The 22,269-nt window shown below is 39.7% G+C and overlaps 1 protein-coding gene across 7 annotated transcripts in view; it reads right to left on the bottom strand.

Annotated features, from left to right (window-relative positions):
- The window catches only part of LOC138964055 (uncharacterized), a 65,654-nt gene that overhangs the window by 482 nt on the left and 42,903 nt on the right, over positions 1 to 22,269 (bottom strand). For 2 of the 7 annotated variants that reach the window (XM_070335935.1, XM_070335936.1), the window contains exons 17-27: positions 21,825 to 21,891; positions 20,859 to 21,025; positions 18,844 to 18,897; positions 18,232 to 18,298; positions 15,932 to 16,110; positions 15,198 to 15,257; positions 14,034 to 14,127; positions 11,670 to 11,723; positions 7,978 to 8,049; positions 6,680 to 6,895; positions 1 to 2,734 (exon numbers count right to left, since the gene is read on the bottom strand). The exon at positions 1 to 2,734 is cut by the window's left edge and continues 482 nt beyond it. In XM_070335935.1, the coding sequence (XP_070192036.1) occupies positions 1,116 to 2,734; positions 6,680 to 6,895; positions 7,978 to 8,049; positions 11,670 to 11,723; positions 14,034 to 14,127; positions 15,198 to 15,257; positions 15,932 to 16,110; positions 18,232 to 18,298; positions 18,844 to 18,897; positions 20,859 to 21,025; positions 21,825 to 21,891 (2,649 nt within the window). In that variant the 3' untranslated portion in view covers positions 1 to 1,115. Of the gene's footprint in view, positions 2,735 to 6,679; positions 6,896 to 7,977; positions 8,050 to 11,665; positions 11,724 to 14,033; positions 14,128 to 15,197; positions 15,258 to 15,931; positions 16,111 to 18,231; positions 18,299 to 18,843; positions 18,898 to 20,858; positions 21,026 to 21,824; positions 21,892 to 22,269 lie in introns of all 7 variants that reach the window. The other 5 variants (XM_070335941.1, XM_070335937.1, XM_070335942.1 and 2 more) reach the window with 5 other exon arrangements.

Raw genomic sequence — 22,269 nt, 5'->3', positions numbered from 1 at the left:
GCAACAGGCATACAAGACAAGGGTTGCAGCAGGGAGGGCATACCCACAGATGAGAATGGAAAAGAAAAGAAGAAAAAATCTCTGCAAGATGTTTTAACTATTTTTTTTTTAAAGTTTCAAATTTAAAAAAAGTTTACATTTGCATAGTTTTGTTTTCAAATCTCTGAGTGAAAACAAGACGAGGAATGATTCACATATGACCATGGTGCCATTCACTCTTTCACGTTGACTGAAACTTGTCAATCTATTAATACCAAATTGAGGGCCACGGAGATGGGATTAAAACGAGGAATTTCTCAAAGATGAGGCAGAATCTCATATCTGATACTAGGTAGATATCCACTGGAACATTTTCATGGGTGACCTTGTGAACCTTTTCAAGCATTACAGATGATGTAGAGAATCTGTAAAATGGGTTAAGCAAGGATCCATACCTATGAAAGGCATGACATACCTTCACCAGCCGAAAAAAACCCTCGGTGTTCAGGAGATTTCCAAAGCAGAAACAAAAGGGAAAGAAATTGGAAGAATATATTGAAGTCAAAAAAAGAGGTTATAATAGATGAAAACTGACAAGGAAGGCATAAAAGAGCATAAACGCATTAAAAAAACAGTAAACGGAAAACCAGACTGAACAGCATAGAAAAAGAGCTATTCAGTTTGAATAGGGCCATTTTCACGTTTCAGTCAATACTGCTGATAAACGATTGCATACTATATTTTTGTTTAATATTTTAATTTAATATTTTAACGACAAAGGCTGACAACGATCCACGCCGAAAGAATTTAAATCACCTTAACACATAAAAGGACGGATTAGTTATAGGCTCTCTGTGGTCAGGTATGGATAACCTCCGGCAATAATGGCCGATAAGGTTGGCAGTAATAATAAAGCTGACTGCGGAACCCAAATCTGTAACAATTACTCTTACTGACCTACATGGCACTGATTTGTTTCACTGACCAAAATGTATCAGCTGCTTTAATTGGAGGTAGAGACAGCTTTTATGGACCCTTGTGGACTAAATAAACAGAAAAAGGTTTCTGAGACACGAAGTCCTACCTGTCGAGGTAATTGCTACTTCACAGATACTGAGCCAAGAAAGATGCATGTGCTATGAATCCAAATCTGCACTCGCCAAGTTCTGAAGTGAATGTTTCTCACACACACTGGTCGTGGACTGGGTGGGGCTAGCAGCCCACGTGTGCTCTACAGGTTCCCCGCGCGGGTTTAGATCGCTGTACCTCCGTTCAATACAAGCGAAAAGACTTTGGGCGTCTTCGCTCGCGACAGCACTGTCAATGGCCCTTTCATCCTGCGAGAGGATACGCAAGAACTCCTTAAGGCCTTTGGCTCCCCTCAGAGATAGGAGTTGTGGTTTGTTGCCGTTGGTCCACGCGCGTGACCCTTGCCTGTGAGGCAAAAGCTTGCAAGTGTCGACAGGAAGAGAATGCGGCACGTGCTGATGATGCGGGGGTGGACCTGGAGCGACACACTCGCTGTACGGCGGAGGTGGGTCATGATGACACGCGCCTAGCGCATCGTAATACACAGAGGAGGGGACAGCAGACGATAAAGGGGGACACGCTGTAAGGTAAGACGAGGAAGAAAAGGAAGACGAAGAAACTGGCAGTCTGGAACATGCAGGATAAGCTGGAGGATGCAAACATCTACAATTGACCTTTTGAGGCGCAGATTTGTGGCGCTCTCTCATCACATCGATCTGACTGGGTTTGCCATGCCCTGCATCGTGATGAGACGAACAGCGTGCCCGAAAGGCCTGCTGGTCGGGGCAAGAATTCCTGCCACCAGTGGGTTCAACAGAGTGGTACGAAGGCGCTTCCTCGGCATCGGCGACAACGTCAATAGGGAGATCTACAGCAGAATATGAAGAGAAATTGACCGTATCACCGGGGCCGAGAACGGGGGGTGATGAAGTTACCTCCCCGTTGTCAAACCCATCAGAACCGTTACTCCCCGACAGAGACGTTGGAGAGGAGAACAGTCCCAATAAGCTTTCAAACTGCTGCTCGGCGTTGTGCATTCCAAAGTGGACGAAGACAGCCAGGCCAGAGCACATGCCGCCACTCAGCTGTCTCATGACAAAGGGGGCAATATCTGTGTAAGCCGAGGTGCTGTTGGCTGCCAGTGACATAGAGCGCTGATATGATTGACAGACCATTACGAGACTCTCCGACAACACCACCACCACATTGGTACAGCTCCTCAAAACCCCCTCAGCCCACCCTTTTACATCTTTCTGGTTGTCCTTACGACATTTAAAATCTAGTTTAACGGTGATGCGACAGCTAGACAAAGACTGCATGACGTCGGCAAAGTGACCCAGAATGTCTTGCAGACCGTTGTCTGCTTCTCTTATGTGCACCAAGAACACGATCTTATCTGACTCTATTGGTGACAAGGAACGCTTTTGTACGGTTCGGTTGGCGTGTTCGTATTGTGCGGCAAAATCTCCGGCAGCGTTTGGCTGGTGTGTTTGAGTTTCATCTATAGTTTCTAGCGTCGTCTGAGCGACACGCTCTTTTACAAGGGTGTCGTGATCAAAGTGTGCGAAGGCCCCGACGGGATGGTGATCTGCGCCAGGCCCTGAGTTCATCTCGTCCTCCTGTGTCAAAGACGGAGCATCCGTGTCAGGCGGCGTGGTGGGACAATTCAGTGGAATTGCCTCAGGACCATTTTCACTCCTGTGTCTCTCTTTGCGGCTGCGTTTACCTGGTAACAGTCAATTGTAATGTGATGTGATGAAACGGCCGGGATGCTGTTTGACACAATTGTGAGGCAGTATATATATATACAACTACGGTGGACACAATGCCGCACTCTTTGGAATCCTTCATTGGTTAAAGTTTGTAAGCCTTCAGCAACTCACAACCATTGGGAGAAATCGCTTTTCCGAGAAAAGAATTTTACAAGTGAAACAGCAAGACAGTAGGGGAAGTTTGCCTAATATGGACCGGCGCCTACTATGGACCACCTCCTGTTCTGACATACTAACGGCGCTAGAGCGCTCAAAACAGTTTCATTCGCTGTATTTACCCTCTGTGACTAACTTGCACATAATTATGTCAAAACAGTTGCAGAAACACAAACCACAAAAGCGTAAGACGTTTTTCGCTTTAAAAAAACCTCTATTGGCAGCGTTCACTCTAAATGTGACGCTTAAAACGGAGAACTTTCTGTCCACAGCCAAAGCTGTTATCACACAAAAATTGCTATATAACAGGTAGGACTTTATTTGTTACACTTTAGTGGTGTTGACCCCCGAGTTTCTACTGCAAACAAAATGTAATAGCAACATCTCAAAGTATGTGTATGTTCCCTAATATAAACCACCTTCAACAAATAGAAGAAAATAAAAGCTAAGACTGGTTTCATTAATTCATTTAAAAGCTAGCTGAACATAACATATAACTAGCCCTCAAGGTTTAAAAAAAATACAGCAAATAGTCTTCTTTTAGTGAAAGTTGATAATTTCATGTATTTCTGTCTGTTTTTGATAAGATTCTTTTATTTCCTGTTGTGGTTCAATTGACGTTCTCCTCAAACCGAAACATTTCTTTATTTGGTGTTTAACGTCGTTTTCAACCGTTCAAGGTTATATCGCGACGGCTTGAAAGAAAGACGGGGAAAGGGGGGAGATGGGATAGAGCCACTTGTTAATTGTTTCTTGTTCACAAAAGCACTAATAAAAAAATTGCTCCAGGGGCTTGCAACGTAGTACAATATAATTATTACCTTACTGGGAGAATGCAAGTTTGCAGTACAAAGGACTTAACATTTCTTACATACTGCTTGACTAAAATCTGTACAAACATTGACTATATTCTATACAAGAAACACTTAACAAGGGTAAAAGGAGAAACAGAATCCGTTAGTCGCCTCTTACGACATGCTGGGGAGCATCGGGTAAATTCTTCCCCCTAACCCGCGGGGAAACCGAAACAGTTAAATCTAAAGCATATTTGAATTAGTCTGACTTGCACACTAGGTTGTATCATGTTATTTTGAAGTTGAAGGGGCTTTTTACAGTGATTGTTGAAGGGCCATGTGCCTAATATGAACTAGTTGTGAATTGTCCTTTATTTGATTTTTGCTGAATGGCTATCAAAGCTAATTCGCTCTTAGTAGGCCTAACGGTTCACAAAACAGAGAAGGACTACGAAACACAAAATGAAACTTCTTCGCATGAAAACAAGCTAGTTATCAGCATGAAATAAAAAGTGGTCCATATAAGGCAACCTTCCCCTACCTAGGAATAGGAAAGACGTCATTTATATCCTTTCACACTGTCAAGACATGGTAACGAGCAATCTGCGGGGATGTAACAAGGTTACAGGCTTTACGTTTTTCTAACAGACTGGATGAATTATTTCATGACCAAGCTTACAAATGAAATCCAAAAACAAAGAGACTGCCAACGTTCGAAACTTCAGAATAAAAAAACAAGAAAGGTAAGTTGTCGGAACGTTTGTTATTGACAAGACAATACGTTACAGTCACAGATATATCGACCCAACGGTCTTTTAAGTGCACCGACAAACAATTAGTGACACAAACTTATCTTGATGAAATGTTCGGCCGCTTGCCAGGAAGTCGACAAGCGAATAAATGAAAGGTTCAGACAGGCCTGTTTGTGCCCAGTCTCGGTAAAAAGAGACTACAATCTCGAGCAGGGTTCGCACAGTATGTTGCATCTGATATTAACAACTTTTCAAATACCTGTAAGGACCCTCATAAAAAAAATTCTAATTGCATTCAACAACAATATTATCCACTTATAAGTATTTACCCAAGATAAAAATGATGTAGACAAACGAGTACGCAATGCCCGTTAAAGTAACTGAGTTGGCCTTCTCAATCAATCAATCAATCAATCAATGAGTCTTATATCGCGCATATTCCGTGGGTACAGTTCTAGGCGCTCTGCAGTGATGCCGTGTGAGATGAAATTTTATACGGCCAGTAGATTGCAGCCATTTCGGCGCATATTTACCTTTCACGGCCTATTATTCCAAGTCACACGGGTATAGGTAGACAATTATTAACTGTGCCTAAGCAATTTTGCCAGGAAAGACACTTTTGTCAATCGTGGGATCTTTAACGTGCACACCCAATGTAGTGTACACGGGGGGAGGTTCGGACACCTTCTGCCCCTTTATGATCTATTTTCTCTTTGCGTAGGATGCATGAACGTTTGTTTTATTGCTTGCTGAGTCGTTGTTTCTTCTACTGTTTAGGAAGTTGTACATTCGCTAGGAGGACACACGCTTTGAAAAAAAATAAAATCGAGTCACACAGCATATTCTGCAAAGTTTTTCAAACCCAGGTCGAGTTTCACAAACTTTTAAAGACTCAAAAAGAGGACGTCTTTTTCTTTTAAAAAGTTTTAGTTTTGTTTAAAGGCCCAGTCTGCCTCAAATGGTTTACAGAACGATTTCGATCTTCTCACGAAAAAAGCAGTTCTAACCTTATGGAACACACCTGCTATAGCATTTAACAGCATTAAATGCCACATTTCGTTTTAATGGCTATTTAGCTTGCGTAAACCACACGCCAGATTTCGTGGCTTATTGTACTCTGAGCCGACGGGCGCTGTGGCGGGGTGGTAAGACGTCGGCCTCGTAATCGGAAGGTCGAGGGTTCGAATCCCGGCCGCGGCCGCCTGGTGGGTTAAGAGTGGAGATTTTTCCGATCTCCCAGGTCAACTTGTGTGCAGACCTGCTAGTGACTTATCCCCCTTCGTGTGTACACGCAACCACAAGACCAAGTGCGCACGGAAAAGATCCTGTAATCCATGTCAGAGTTCGGTGGGTTATGGAAACACGAAAATACCCAGCATGCTTCCTCCGAAAGCGGCGTGTGGCTGCCTAAATGGCGGGGTAAAAACGGTCATACACGTAAAATTCCACTCGTGTAAAAACACGAGTGTACATGGGAGTTTCAGCCCACGAACGCAGAAGAAGAAGAAGAAGAAGTACCCTGAGCCATCGTGAACCCGTGTCACACACTTTCCCTTTTTTCACAATTTCGTCGTCAGTTTGTGATTTCTATGCGACTCGTTGTATCTGCAATAGCACGTTATTGTGTACCTCTGAATCTAAAACGCAACAAATGTCTGCGAGTCACACGAACTTATCGGCGGCGGTGGCCTCAAAGAAACAAACGATATGCAGAAAATTCGTCTGCTACGGGAAACACGACCTTGAGTGACCAGATTCCGGGCTCCCTTTTTTAAAACTTTCAATACTTCGATTTGTACTGATCTTGTCGATGAAAAAAGAAATCTTTTATGATTTAAGAATGTTTGTGTTACAAGCTGTCAATATATTACTTAGATTTTAAAAGTTAGTTCTAGCGCCAACACGAGGCGTCCGACGCAAAAATAAATTCTTTTAAAAATGCTCGCTTTTTACGGAGGGCACCTAGGATGTTCTCAAGAGGTGAGTGTTTAAACGAAAGCGTGTTTGTACTGTGTGTAAAAGCCTGTCAGTGTCTGTGACCGGAAACTGATGGTTTACGTGAAGCTGACTGTGCCTTTTAAAGACCGTGCGAACCCTGTCAAGTGTGCTTGCGTCTTTTGCCCTGTGTGAGTACGAGGAATACTTACACACTATAACTACTGACACGAAGGAGCAGCTCATGGTAGAATATACTCACATATCCCTACTACCACAAGCGCAGCGACGACAACAATCAGCACACTGCAAGCTAGCATAACCAGAAGAGTGGTAAGCCACTCCCCAAGCGGTGCCCGTGTGGGGATTGTTGATGTTGTCACGGTTGTTGTTGTCGCGTTTCCGGTTGTCACGGTTGGTGTTGTCCCTGTTGGCGGGTACGTCGTCGGCTCTGAGGTGAAATTCGGGTCGGTATGGGCTGAACACACAGAGTGTACAGTTAGTTCATCGTTGGAAAAAGTGGCTGAGTCAACTTATTTCATTGTATTAGAGACCTTAACTGACGCCATTTCTTCACATATTTACAAAAACGCCCATGGAATGCAATAGATATGCAGCAGCAAAAGCGTTCGCACAGCATTTAAAAAAAATACTTTTCATATACCTGTAAGAGAGAGAAAGAGAGAGAGAGAGAAAGAGAGAGAGAGAGAGAGAGAGAGAGAGAGAGAGAGAGAGAGAGAGAGAGAGAGAGAGAGAGAGAGAGAGAGAGAAATGTCAACTTATAAGGGTTATAAGCACATTCCTATGTGTGTCCTATCTGGCACTCGGCCGCAGCGGGATTAATCTAAATTAGAGTAATCAGAAGCACATATCTGTACAAATATTCACACAGGTACAATTTCAATCACAAACAAGTAGCTCAAAGCTACATTTAATAAATACATTAAGTCAGTCTGTCGGCCTTAGAAACGACTGAAACTATTTACACTGGGTCAGTTTTAACCGAGACTGAGTCCAGGCTGGCCGAACACGGTCGACCGAGAATGGCCGAACGGGTCTCGGCAAAACATGCCAACAGTGATCCTAATTCCTTCGAAGGAAGCGGATTTTCTTTAATTTTGAGCACATTTTAAAATCCAAAACAACATATTCTATATTTTTGGGGATTAATGAAATAATAAAGAATACAATGAAAATACTTTTGTGTTTGTTACTGCAATTTTAATTTTAAGCAATATTTTCAATAAACAAGTATTCCATTTGTTTAATTCCAAGCTGAATTACAAATACCATGGCCCTTGACTGTCTGAGTTTGATTGACTAAAATTTAATGCTGTCGCCAAAGTGCCACCCAAGCTTTCTTTCAGAGATCGGATATGACGTCATCAAACATCTTTATTAAACAAAATCATTGTAAAACTTGGAGTAAATGTAAAAGAGAGAGAGAGAGAGAGAGAGAGAGAGAGAGAGAGAGAGAGAGAGAGAGAGAGAGAGAGAGAGAGAGAGAGAGAGAGAGAACTATATTTACAGTGGTTGTGAAAAACTATGACTATTATTTACATGGTGGCGTTGTTGTCGTCGTCGCAGGGATCGTGGTAGTGGTGTTCCCGACAGTGCATGTGGTGTTGGTGTCTGAACGCAAATGGATAAATAAGTCATCGCTAGAACAACTTGCTGACTGAATTTAGTTCATCACACAGGTTTTAAGCGACACCATTGGTTGATTTGCTGTTGTTTTGATTTGGTGCTGCAGTCTTAGATACTTTCCTTTCCGCAGAAACGATCATGGCAACTAGCATGGGCTAGGCTACTGCGCCAATTGAGAAATAAAAGGAAAAACATTGATATGAATTCATTTTATGTTATTCTTAAAGAAGCGTGATTTATATCTCTATCCGCCCACTGTTCAGAAGTGAATACATGTATAACTATTTTTTTTATGTCTGTTTTCAACTGCACAGAGCTTTGGAGAGATTCAACTACTGTTCTTCTCATTTTTCTTGCATGTTGTAAATGAGGATACCGCAGCTAATGAACGGCGCGAATGTCGTGTAGCATGACGGTGTAAACATGTACTGCGATTCCGTGAAACATGTTTGCAAATAAAGGCAAATTTGAATGGCAATTTTTAAATTTTTGCAACGCATGAATAGTAATTCAAGCGTAGAATGATATAAAAAAAATTTTTTTTTAATCTTTGACAACACTGGTGGAGTTTGACAACACTGGTGGAGTGGCCTAGCGGTTAAGATATCGGCCCCGACATGTCGAGGTCTTGAGTTCGAATCTCTTTTTTTGTTTATTTTTTCTGCTCGATCCTTCTTGACAAGTATGCTCAGCTCTGAGAGAGCAAACCGGATGTTACCACTGCAAAATTCAAGCGTTGACTGAAGCTCTCAAGGTCATACACGCCGTATAGATGGGGTTTCGGGTAGCGTTTGCTGTACAGAATTCCGTACATGATTTTCAGCCCTATCTTTTCAAACTCGTTTTCCCGGATAGTCATAAATAGACCACAGCTTTAAATATGAATGTTTGACATCGAAAGAGTTGTCGGTGAGCAGCCAACGGAATCGCCAGCTGAAAAGCCGCTATGTTTTATCCAGGTAGATACTCGCATATTCTTGCCGAGAAATTCACCTACCTAGCTTTACTCGCCCGAAACGTAGCCTCTCTCCGTAAAGAAACGAGGGACACGCTGTTCCACGGGCTAAAAGCACAGCTCAACCTGTTACACGGGCTAAAAGCACAGCTCAACCTGTTACACGGGCTAAAAGCACAGCTCAACCTGTAGACCACAAACCCAAAAACAATAGCCACACTTTATTCCGTGCTGAACGGGGAGTTTTCTTTTCTGATTCTGTTAAACATTGACATGAGTGTCAGCCACGAATTTTTTCCTCCAGAAAACAATCCTAGTTTCCATAGAAAGCAGCCATGCTGACTATTAATGTTGTCTTTTTATTTCCTTTTATTTTGGTATGCGTTTAAAGCCATATGTACTCGATGACTATACACGCTAATTGCTTTACCAACAGCTGGAGACATGCTAAATTAAGTTCCCTGCAAAATATTGTGGTCTAGGACCCCTTCAATGTTGAGATATGTTAATTTTCATTTTGATCTGGATCGTCCTATTTATAGATTTGCCAACAGAGGTAGCGTTGACGCAAGGGAAATAACTCCGCGTCTTTGTTTACATCCAAAGTTTTTGAGACTCTAAAACAAGCTGTATAAATGCATGTATATGGTCCGCGCATGGCGACATATCGTCATTACATGGTCTTATGGTGCGTTTGACATCGATTATGGGCAAACTACACTTTGTAAACACGGGAGCGCGTACATATGCCTTTAAGTTGGAAGATGCATAAACAGACAAAAAACACCTGGACGGATCTATGGCGATTTTTAAGTTGCTTAGTTGGTTCGCGCGGAAAGGAAAGTACCTCAATGAGGCTCAAGAAAAATAGGTAAATCAAGTCAGCAGAGAGAGAGAGAGAGAGGGAGAGAGAGAGAGAGAGAGAGAGAGAGAGAGAGAGAGAGAGAGAGAGAGAGAGAGAGAGAGAGAGAGAGAGAGAGAGAGAGAGAGAGAGAGAGAGAGAGAGAGAGAGAGAGAGAGAGAGTGTCAAATCGAGTTTGAGATTGAAAACTTTATTACAAAGAATGAAGGTTCTGGGCTAAGCCAATAATCTTCCAACCTGTCCCGTATGGACACACAAAGTACATAATACATAACATATTAATTTATATATGGACAATTATATTTCACAAACAATGTTTAACAGTAAAACGCAGAAACTATTTACACTGAATTGCAAGTTGTCATAAGACTAACAGTAACAATAACGCTGGTAATAAAAATAATGATGCCACCACTTAAAAATGCTATTAACGTTTACATATGTTGAGCGAAATACTTCATATCTGGTGTACATTACCTTCAGATTATGCATGCACATATTAGCAAGTTTCAAGTTCGTAGGTCAATTTGGTCGGACTTTTGTGCTCTTTCTAAAAAAATATCCACTCAACAGTAGGAGGTTCGACATTTAACAGTAACCACTCTCACCCGATTTAAACCTTCCAGACTTTTAACTTTTGGAATATGTGAAGGTACAAGGATACAAAAACAACCGAGAATATCGGTGACCTGAAGAAATCAATTACAACCAGGTTCCGGGCAATCTCAATGCAGAAAAGCGTTTGTGTCATTGACAATTTCAGTGGAGTTATTTGGGACACATTTGGAAGAGAAGATGAAAGCCGAATCATACGACTTACAAATAAAACATTTTGTGGAATGACTATGCACAAACTGAAGTTAATGCTCACTAAATATGAAGATATTAAATGTAATGACCCCCTTCGTGTTAATCTCACACTTGCAAGTGGCGCGCAAAATATGTTAATGACATGCACGCATTCCTCAATTTGGATTTGGCCTGATCCTGCATGTAACTGCTGTCTTCAAGTCACCGGTTGTCCAAGGTTGGTTTTTGTACACTAGTTCCTTCAGATAACAGTACTCTAAAGGTAACCATCTGCAGGGTTTAAACTGGGAGAGCCTGGCTACCACTCTATGCCAAACATCCTAATGTTCAGTCGATCCCCGATTTTGGATATTTTTGAACGAGCACAAAATACGATCATGCATAACCTGAAGTTAATATACACCAAATGTGAACGAGCACAAAATACGATCATGCATAACCTGAAGTTAATATACACCAAATGTGAAGTAATTCGTTGAAAAGATGCAGAAATTATTAGCATTTTTATGGGTGGCAGTTTTGGGGTTCAACCTGTTTATCATTATGATGAATGACAATAATAATGATACTACTACCGTACTGTGACAACTGCTAGAGAGATGATAAGAACTTCAAAAAAAAGTTTACGAAAAAAGCAGCCGTGTTACAAGCATTATTCCAATATGAATTGTTCAAAACTTGTGAAGGCGGGTTATGCAATGCAGTAAGGTAAGTTAAGCGCACACATCAACAGTTTGCGTATGAGGTAACACTTTGGCGTAGTGACGAAGTAATATGACATCAGATCCGATCTTAGGAAACACTGAACGTTTTTTTCTCCCTTGGGTGATGCGTGATTGCGTGTCTGTCGGTCTGTCTCTCTCTCACACACACTCTCTCTCTCCCGCTTGTCTCTCCCTTCTCTCTCTTTCGCTCTCATTCTCTCTCTTTCCACAAAAAGAACAAAAGGTAAAAAAAAATCACGATGAACTTACTTACTGAATGGCGAGCCTCTGGATTTTCCTACGGTTAAACCCACTGCTCTCGTTTCACCTGGTGAAAAAAGTAAGCAATCAACCAAACAGAACAAACAAACAACAAACAAACAGGCAATGGACTGCCTTTCTCATCAGAATAGACAAATTCCGGAGATAACTCTGTCGGGTTTGAATTTTGTTGCCAATGTGTGAATACTCTTGCTTTTACTGGGGCAAACTTTCCAACGTTCTCCTTGTCCACGCTTGTGACTGACCTGCAACGTCACGTGGGAAAGTTCGCCTCAACAATATTCCCGCTTTCGCAACCCACACAAACCCGACAGAGTTATTTCCGAACATCGTCTATTCCTGTCGGCTTTATGTATGCAGTGTCACAGGCTGCCTTACTTTTACTCTGACGTTCACCTGTTTTCATTCCAGAATCTCCCAAAGGTAAATCTGTATTCCCACAGCCACCTCCTCCCCCATTCCCCCCTTCTTATGTCTTCTTTGTTTTCTTTCACTAAGTAATTTTTGTTTTATCACTACGACTTCTACAATATTACTTACTTTTTCTCGAAAGTCTTTTCTTAACATTACAACTCAGAATGATTTTTAGTAAATAATAACGGTGAACCTTTTATATTGATATCATTGTTATAATTGTTTATTTAATGGCAGTTTAAAACTACGTGAGTTGCCAGGAGCCTCGATGTTATCACGTGAGACAAACAGGGACCACAAATATGGGCTTTCACAAATGTATAACAAACAGAAATCAGCTAAAAACTCATCTGAAAATTTAACAAAATACTAATAGTCTTATCGCTAATCACAAACGTGTTGCACATACTCTAATCATAAACATCAGTCCTTCACTTTAAACAACCCAAGTATCTTGCATTTAGGCTTATATTGTATATATATATAGAACATTTAGCATTTCTCTTTAGCGATTGTTTACGTCAAGCTTTGAAAACAAATTCATAAAGAGGACGAGATTGAGTGTTCCGTGTATTAGAATAAAGTAATTTGCGTTAGAGGCAATCATATAACACGTGCTTCAGCATAAGTTAAATACACTTTTCCTCAACTTAAAGTTACTACACAAAGCAAGTCGATAAAGGCGTGAATAGACAGACAGTCAGAAAGGTGTGCATGTTAACACAAATCTGGTATGAAAACAACAACAACAAACAAACAAACAAACAAACAAACAAACAAATAGAAAATGATCGACTCAGCAAAATCAAAAACTGTACAGTCTTCTAAAATCAGGAACGTTTTGAGCTGTCTAGCTAATTAACAACTAACTAAAACCTAATTTGAAATACAAACTGGTTAGTTTATTTATAAACTGCTAAGTTAGTAAAAACCCAGATTTGTACAGAATATCAGCGGAATCGGTTCTGGTTACCCTTTGAAAAGGACAGAAAAGAAACAACAGGCGACAGCACATATCAAAACAGACGATGCACCGGCTCCAGATCACTTAAACTGAAGGTAAAAGTAACCACATGAGCCATCTGAAATACGTTTCTATTTAAGTCAATTCACAATTACTGTAAATTTCAAGAGTCGAGGCTAAAATAACATTATAAAAGAAACAAAAACAACAACACAACAACACACACCCAAAAGCAACAACCTTAGATATTTTTCAAATGGAAAGTTTGAACTGACATCTTCACAGCCGATACTTTTGGTTTCATGCCAATTGAAAGTCATTCAGCTTTGGTCCAAGGCTCAGGGTGATGTTAACATACGTAAATCATTCCTGAACTGTATCAGCATCATTAGGCTTAATTTTAGTCTCATTTATTTACACTTGTGGAAAAATGCTAGCCGAAAATGTGTTAATGACAGAAATAAAATTGTAGACTGCCACTTTGGCTGGTTACGTAGAATTCGTCGTCTTCTTTCTGTGAGAAGCGAACCCATAACATGCAACGCAAAACAGACCTCAAACATAACGAGCGTCTCTAGGTTTGGCAGCCACTAAATCATTTGCGAATTCACCATAAACAATAGATTAAGCAATGTTGAGAGTAAGGGGTTTGTCATGATGCAAAATCAAAACCAAACCAAACCTATGACGGTGTTTATTAAAGAAAATAAACTTGATCTTTTTAAAAATGTCCCTCCTTTTTCTATCTGTATTACTTTTTCTTTTAATGTTGTTGCTGATGAAGACTTACATCGAAACCGGTTCGTATTCTTGCAACTGTTCATCTACGTGCTGGTAAAAACTTTGTTTTATTATTATGCAACTTAGTGACCGCTAACCTAAGCATCGCAAGTCAAGTTTAAACTGTCATTGGCGTTTTCGTTTCGAGTACATAAGGCCTGGCATTTCAGCGTTAAAAGTAAGCCCACACGGACCCACCAATCCGTATCACTCTGGAAGTGTGGAAGCTAAGTTCGCATGGGTCACCATGAAGAGTGAAATCCGCACAGTCTTTGCAACCCCGAGGCCGCACCTGCACGAAGAGAAACAGACAGACCAGGGTGAATGTCTTCCTCCTTCTTGTTGCTGATCTGTTGATTCATACAGCCAGGTTAAACGTGTTATGAATGCTTTACGAGTGCCTTGTTACCACATTTTGTTTCATATCAATAATTTGCTGAAATGCACAATATTTTGTCTTGTTACTCTTTTTATATTTCTTTTTTTGTATTTTTTTTCACGTACGCTCATAGTTGTTTTTTTAATACACTTCTGACTTTACTTGACTTGTTCTAGCCCTCTTCTCATCGTGTTCTCAGTTCTCTACATTCAAGCACTCAGAGATGATTCTTAAAGAAGTCTGCCATGTGATCAGCAGCATGTTGTTTTGATCAGTAAATTATTAATGACACTTAAAATTGTGACCGGGTCGTAAGAGTATTACCATTTTCTTGAAATAACTCTTGTACAGGTTTCAGATTAGAATGAGAGGTGTGAATAATTGTACAAACAAATTCAGATGGATCTTTCAAGGATAAAGGAAGTCAATTTTTAAAGCTCGTAAAAGGCAATGGGCCTAAAATGCTGCCTTGGGAAACATTATACATGGCAGTGTGTTTATTTCGTATGTTTGTATTCAGTTGTACTGTTTTCTGTCGTTAACCAATGACCAAGGAAGGATTTCAGTAATTGAGGATACGTAAGCATCTTAAAATGCTTCATTACATCGAAAGCTTTAGTGAAATCAACAATTATAGCAGCACGAAACATGTTGTCATTTAAATTGGAAATCCACAGATTTATATGTTTAAGAAGTGCTGTTTGAAAATGTTTTTTTTTTAAGCCAAACTTAGAATTACTGAGGTAGAAAAGGAGATGTTCGTTGATTTGATTTCTTGAAAGAGTTTGATTGAGGGATTGAACTGGAATTGGTCGTTAGGTAGATCTGACCGATTACCTGAACTGAAAAAAAAATCTGAATATATGCCTTAAGAGAGAGAGAGAGAGAGAGAGAGAGAGAGAGACAGAGAGACAGAGAGACAGAGAGAGACAGAGACAGAGAGACAGAGAAAGAGAGAGAGAGAAAGAGAGAGACAGACTCACCATGGCTAGGTACGTTTTGTCCTTCTTTGGTACTATGTCAAACGTGCAATTTCGTTCTCTCTGAGGAAAAAAGGAAACACCTTTGACGTCCAAACGACAATGCCTACTTATTTTACACTTGAAGCGTGAAACTGCCTTTCATGGAATAGGCAAAGGAAGTGAATGGAGCACCCTTTTATGAAAGAAAACAACAACCAAGAACAATCATTTTACTTAAAAAGAGAATCTGATAGCATAACGTCTTTGTCAGTTCCATAAATCGGACAAAACAACAATAATGATTTGAAAAAGTCCAACTTCAGAACCTACATTCAAACCAAGAGCACTTAATGCGCTGAGTAGCCTAAATAATTGATGATTGCATTCGACAGAGAGCTACTTATTTCGAGTGCTCCTGATCCCATGCAGAAAAAAAAGGTAGAAGCACCTAATTGTTTCAGGCTGATTATTACTTACTTCATACTAGCCACAGTTAGAAAACGATTTTTTTTGCCATGGTCGATCTGTGGTCACGGTGTGACTGCTTGGCAACGGTAAGTAAGAACACACTTACGTATTATTCTGAAGCATAATCCTTCCCCAAGCATGAGTAAATTAGAATTATTAACTCCTTTCTGTCGTAAATATCTAAACTCAACAAGATTACTTGCATATTTTAAAGTCACACCTCTTCCAATACTGTAAAATAAAACCCTACATCCTTTCACCTGGGGTGTTAACAGCTGTACACTTACCCTATCGACAATTTTATGGGCAACCCTCTTGTTGTCCTCTTCCAGCGCAACCTCAATTTGGTTCGCCTGCAGGTTGTTGGGCACATCATAGCTGACCTCAATCCGAGAATGGTCAACACCGATTTCCCGAATCTTGGCATTGGGCGTCCAGTCGCTGCAGAGAGGGGAAAGATGTTCCCCTGTGCACGTGCAAATGTCCACTTTAGAGGTTTACTCGTTTCATGCTTATCTTATGTTACTGTGTGGGGGTCCACATTGGTTTTGTTCACACCGCCTACATCGTTATTGTGAGCTGGGTTTCATGGGTAAACATAGCGTATGAATCGACTTTTGGTTTGATCATATATTCTTGCTCTTTGTTCTTGTTCTTCTCTTCCTCCCTCTCACTCCCTCCCCTCTCTCTCTCTCCCCCTCTCTCTCGCTGTCTTTGTTATTACTCTGTCTTCTTTTGTTTACGTTGTCGTGATGAGCAAATAAAAACTAACTTAAACAGTTTTCAAATCAAATCGCACTATTGTCTAATGTATGCTTCATTCTTCTGATTATCTGTGACATAGGCAAAGGATATGCTTACCATCATTTCAGCGGCGACAGAGCATATGACCAGGTTTTATTGCATTGCAGATTACTTTGAATAAAATCTCATGAGAACAAATCACATAACGTTGCATAAAATCGTATTCTGAACTGAAAGCATCATGCCAATAAGGTAAGGGTTGCATTGTAAATTAAAGTATGGTATACCATGAAACTTTTTTTCGTTAGGATTAGACAAGTCATCTAGTGATACAAATAATACAAATGATAACAATTTTGCAGTGATTTTCAGAAGGCTGCTTATTGTTATAAAGTTGCCTTGTTACAGACAAGGGCTTGCCAAGAGAGATACAGTAGGTGACCTGGTGAGGAAATAATTCCGTCCAATGATACATCAACAGTTGCCCAGTGCTGAGTGCAATTAAGTGAGTCATCTTAAAGATGCCATGTGATACACAGAACGCTGCCACGTGATACACAAAAGGCTGCTGCGTGACACACAAAAGGCTGCAACGGGACACACACAATGCCGTCACTCAGGATACACAAAAGCCTGCCTAAACCAATGAGACACAGAAGGCTATGTGACATACGGACAGCTGGCAAGCGACACATAAGACACAAGGCATGTTTCCTGGTGAGGGCAGACGGCTACCCTGTAATAATTTTGGCCAGTTATACACTAAATTTAGCCTTTAGGCAATACACAAAACCTCGCAAATGATGTACCGTAGTTTGCCCAGTGATAGGTAAAATGCTGTCTAGTCAAACACGGAAAAAAGTCTTGTGATTCAAGACCAGTTGCCATGCATTACACAGATATGTGTATGGTAATTCAGTAAAAGATGCCGACCTATAACTATAAGACATGTGTTTACATAGAGATCCCCACGCAGCACACTAAATGTCGCCCGGATATTGGGTTGTTTAACGGCACATGGAATGTTTCCTCGTGATAACAGAACGTTGACAAGTGAGACATTAGAGAAGACCAGGATACGCATTAATTTTTGACTAACGCAGCTTGGAAAATGACGCATTTGACTAACGCAGCTTGGAAAATGACGCTGGGAAGAGTGCCCCGTGATATAAGCTTACACATAAAGTGATGCAGTGCTAGTGATAAAACAGACATTAGTATCTGCCATGACAGGCCCCTCCGACGAGAGGACACCTTTCACGAAAGGACACCAACTGTTGTTCCTTTGTCTAAAATCCTAATAAAAGTTTACCTGTCACGAAACGCCACATGCAATTTTGTTGATCTCAATAGTGTCCTTTCAGTGCAGAGAAAACTATATTTTTACCTCTGACGAAGAAAAAGTACAATAAGAACATAAACTGGCGACAATTATATTCTATGACACTACAACTATTTTCTATGACACATATTTACATGAACAACAAAATCAGCAACAAATATAGGCCTAGAGCTGTACAACGCATGTTCACAGTAAAACAATTAGAAATATGACAAGACACGACAACGCTAAATATCTTGTCTAAAATCTATTACAATTTCAAAAGTAAAAGGCAGAACTATATCTAGTTAAAGAACAAAAACTCTAAACTAATGATAAAACTCTAACTCTAGATTATTTATTTGGCCTGTACATTTCCACAGTAATGTGTATGTCTGAAGTAGTGATACTATAGTTTTTCACAACGATTATACATGCATCGATATTTAACCTGGAAAGTACAAACATGCTGATTAGTCAGTAGATGCTGTTCCTAGTTACCATTTTTTGTCTTCAAGTTACCTCCGATTACGACGATGGATGATCTCACGAACGGGGCCATTGCACAAGCTTTAGATCGAGGGCGTAGCTGTAAATGAAATGTGTCAATGAAAACAGAATTACTGAATACACAACGAGGAATAAGCAACCAAAAAACCAAACAATAAACAACCAAACACATACACCCTCAAAATAGAAATAAACAACAACAACAACAACAAAAACAAAAGAAGAGCACCAGCAACAACCAAAACAACAATCACAAAAACAACAACAATAACAACCCAAGAATATTCAAATTAATTTTGAGCTAACAGATTGTTATTTTTTATCATTCAATTGCTGTTGACAGATCACGATAACATCCAAACAGTGATGACAGACAGACAGGCAGACAGACACACACAGACAGATAGACAGACAGTCCGACACACACGCAGCCCGACACGCAAACACACAAGACACACACGCACGCACGCACGCACATGTACGCACACACACACACACACACACACACACACACACACACACACACACACACACACACACACACACACACACACACACACACACACACACACACACACACACGGGATGGATGTGTTACGTGAATCATTAACAGAATGCACTCACCGTTACCGAATAATTCCCAGACGCCAGATTCTCAAAGGTGTAGCTGGTATTCTCCTGTTTGGGACACAACACAGTTCTTCAATCCCTCAATTAAAATAAAGTTCCTGTCCCGAGAGCTCCCCGCCCCCTTTCGACATAATCATAAAAACAAGAAACTCAACCACAAAAAGACAAAAACAACATCCTAAGAAGCAACAAAACAAACAAGGAAAAAGAGCAAAAACGATGCCAATATATATGGCATTCCATTTGTCAAATAATTATTTGGATACTTTTTCATGTTTTTTTCACCAGTTTTAGCTAAATAATCATTATTTAGAAGCTCATGTGCTAAATAAGTAATTGTTTATAAACAATGTAAAACAATTCTAAATAATGTTTTGTTTACGTAAACCATTCATTTTTTACCTAAACAATTCATTGTTTACGTAAATAATTCATTGTTTACTTAAATAATGATTTATTTAGCAACATTGCTGATTGTTTACAAACAATGTAAAATACGTCTAAATAATGTATTGTTTACGTAAACAATATATTATTTAGACTTATATTACATTGTTTATAAACAATCAGCAATGTTGCTAAATAAATCATTATTTACGTAAACAATGAATTATTTACGTAAACAATGAATTGTTTAGCCAACACATTTTCCATTATTTAGGGGTTTCTAGGATTCGCTTCTGAACTAAGTTTTATGTCTTTCAGTGATTACTATAATTGAATAGTATATACACAAAGAAAAAAAAATGAAGCTTAGAAGTCAATTCTTGATTCCCCTAAATAATGAAAACTGCTTTCCCTTAACAATGAATTGTTTAGGGAAAGCAGTTTTCATTATTTAGCGAATCTGCTAAATAATGCATTATACAGCCTGTTCCAAAAGAAACGCAACCAACCTGTTTGCAAAATCAAAGTGCAAAATTTATTTTGCAAATAATATTTCATGAAGTTACATACGTGACGACATAGGGACAACTCAAGTTTCAACTGAGCTGGCAATACAGTAGAAAATAGCAGTGACTTCTTCAGCTGGACTGACAGCAGAATGCCTCGTTTGTCTAAAAATGAAAGAGAGCGTGCTATTGGCATGTTGTGATTTGGAAATGTACCAAAAATGAAATATGTAACTTCATGAAATATTATTTGCAAAAGAAACGCTGGTGGAGGACACATCCGTTATTAAACGCAGAAAAGACAGCTGCGTCAGAAAAGGGACATAAATTGTGCTTCAATTGTCATTGTTTTCCACTTTTATTGTTAAACCTGTTTTGTTCCACATGTTGTGATTTGGAAATGTACCAAAAATGAAATATGTAACTTCATGAAATATTATTTGCGAAATAAATTTTGCACTTTGATTTTGGAAACAGGTTGGTTGCGTTTCTTTTGGAACAGGCTGTATAGGTAAACAATGATTTATTTAGCAACTGCTCACTTTATCCACCCAAAAAATACTATTTTGTGAAATAAGTGATTATTTGTGTAAACAATACATTATTTACGTAAACAATGAATCATTTACGTAAACAATGAATTATTTACGTAAACAATGAATTGTTCAGGTAAACAATGAATGGTTTACGTAAAAAAAGATTATTTAGATTTTTTTTTTTACATTTTTTATAAACAATTACTTATTTAGCACATGAGCTTCTAAATAATGATTATTTAGCTAAAACTGGTGAAAAAACCATGAAAAAGTATCCAAATAATTATTTGACAAACGGAATGCCATAAATATACGTATGTATCTAAACAATGACTTACTATGCTTTTGTTAGTAGTAGATTGCCAATATTTTACCGCTTAAAAACCAAACAAATCGGAAAGTAAATTGTCAACCGGTGACTCGTAACGGTTGCGATAACGTTTGACATTTCCCCCGCATGAAGAAAAAGTTTCTTTTTATGGTGGTAAGCTCTCAAGTGACAAATACTTAGCAGAGCTGTTCTTCCTGAGTGTCATGCAATACTAGTCTTCTAACACTTAGCACTGTCGATTGAACTTACCCTGGGCAATATTTTGGAAGCATTTATCTCCGGTCTGATGTCCTCATACACTTCAACCTCTATTTCTTCAGCGAGAGGGTTGACAGGATCGAAACTCACGTGCAGAGCTTGGTTGCCCGAGCAGCTGACATTTATTGTGGGGTGCCAGTCGCACGATTTGATATCGTCTGAAAAAGCATGCCGAAATCGTGACTATTAGTACTATTTCCTTTCAACTGAGATGACAAATTCTTGTTATAGAATTACGCTCGCAAGTTTCGCCTCTCATGACCAGCGAAGAAATGTGTATACACATTGTTCTTAATGTCACATCAGAGACTAGAATAGTAAACCTTACACCAATCCCATGCATTTCAACTGATGATTTATTAGATTGGTGATTATGATTGGTAGTTGTCTGTTTAGAGATTGTGACATGCTGCACGTTCTATGATCAACTGTGCATTTTTAACAAAGCCTCTTTACGTGGTCGAGAAATAAACAACAAATACGGAGCTATACAATGGGCAAGATTATACTATAGCTCAAAACTAACGCCAGCTCTATCTTTTGGTCTACGCTTCTATTCATCAATGCATATCCTGAAGAAGCGAAACTATAGTTTTTAATGACATGCATGGATATATAAACCTTGAAAGTATAATCATGTGTTGTTTTTAGTCAGTGAATTCTGTCCCCGTAAGAAGAAGTAAAACAAAAACAACCCCCAAGTGCAAAGCTCCGCGTGGACGTCAGAAGGTCTTCGAGACACTGTCTTTTTTCTGTACATTGTTCATTTTCTTTTCTTTAACAACCGAGAGTGATCTCACGACCAAAATGAGCAGATGTTCCAGAACAAAACCCACGGTATTGCTTGTACAAACGACACCGCGTGATACTGATACTATGAAGCCAAAAACAGAGTGTGCATGTTATTAGCTCAGAAATTATCTTCAGAGTTCATGTCCATTTTTATATTATTTTTACCTTTGACTTCTACGACTGCTGACCTCCAGGGCAAAACACCATGACAGGCGTACGAGCGAGGACGAAGCTGCACACAGAAATGCATTGATGAAAACACAGTTACAGTCATACAGTTCGTACAGAAAAGAATTCTATTCACATTTAAATTGGGATACATTTATCAATCATTGCTGTAAGATGCAAAATAGCAAGGCGGATTAAAATACATCTATACCGGGGGAAGAGAGAGAGAGAGAGAGAGAGAGAGAGAGAGAGAGAGAGAGAGAGAGAGAGAGAGAGAGAGAGAGAGACAGAGAAGGAGAGAGAGAGAGAGAGAGAGAGAGAGAGAGAGAGAGAGGGTGGGGAAAAGAGAGAGAGATAAAGATAGAACAGCTGCACAACAGAACACTGAATATCGTAGAGTGAGGAGCGATTAAAATTAGAAATCAACAGAATATGTACCGGT

This window comes from Littorina saxatilis, linkage group LG4 (assembly GCF_037325665.1).
Source record: "Littorina saxatilis isolate snail1 linkage group LG4, US_GU_Lsax_2.0, whole genome shotgun sequence".
In the NCBI taxonomy this organism is placed as follows: Eukaryota; Metazoa; Mollusca; class Gastropoda; order Littorinimorpha; family Littorinidae; genus Littorina; species Littorina saxatilis.
Note: the sequence above shows the minus strand (reverse complement) of the source record. Positions and strands in the feature narration are given on the sequence as shown.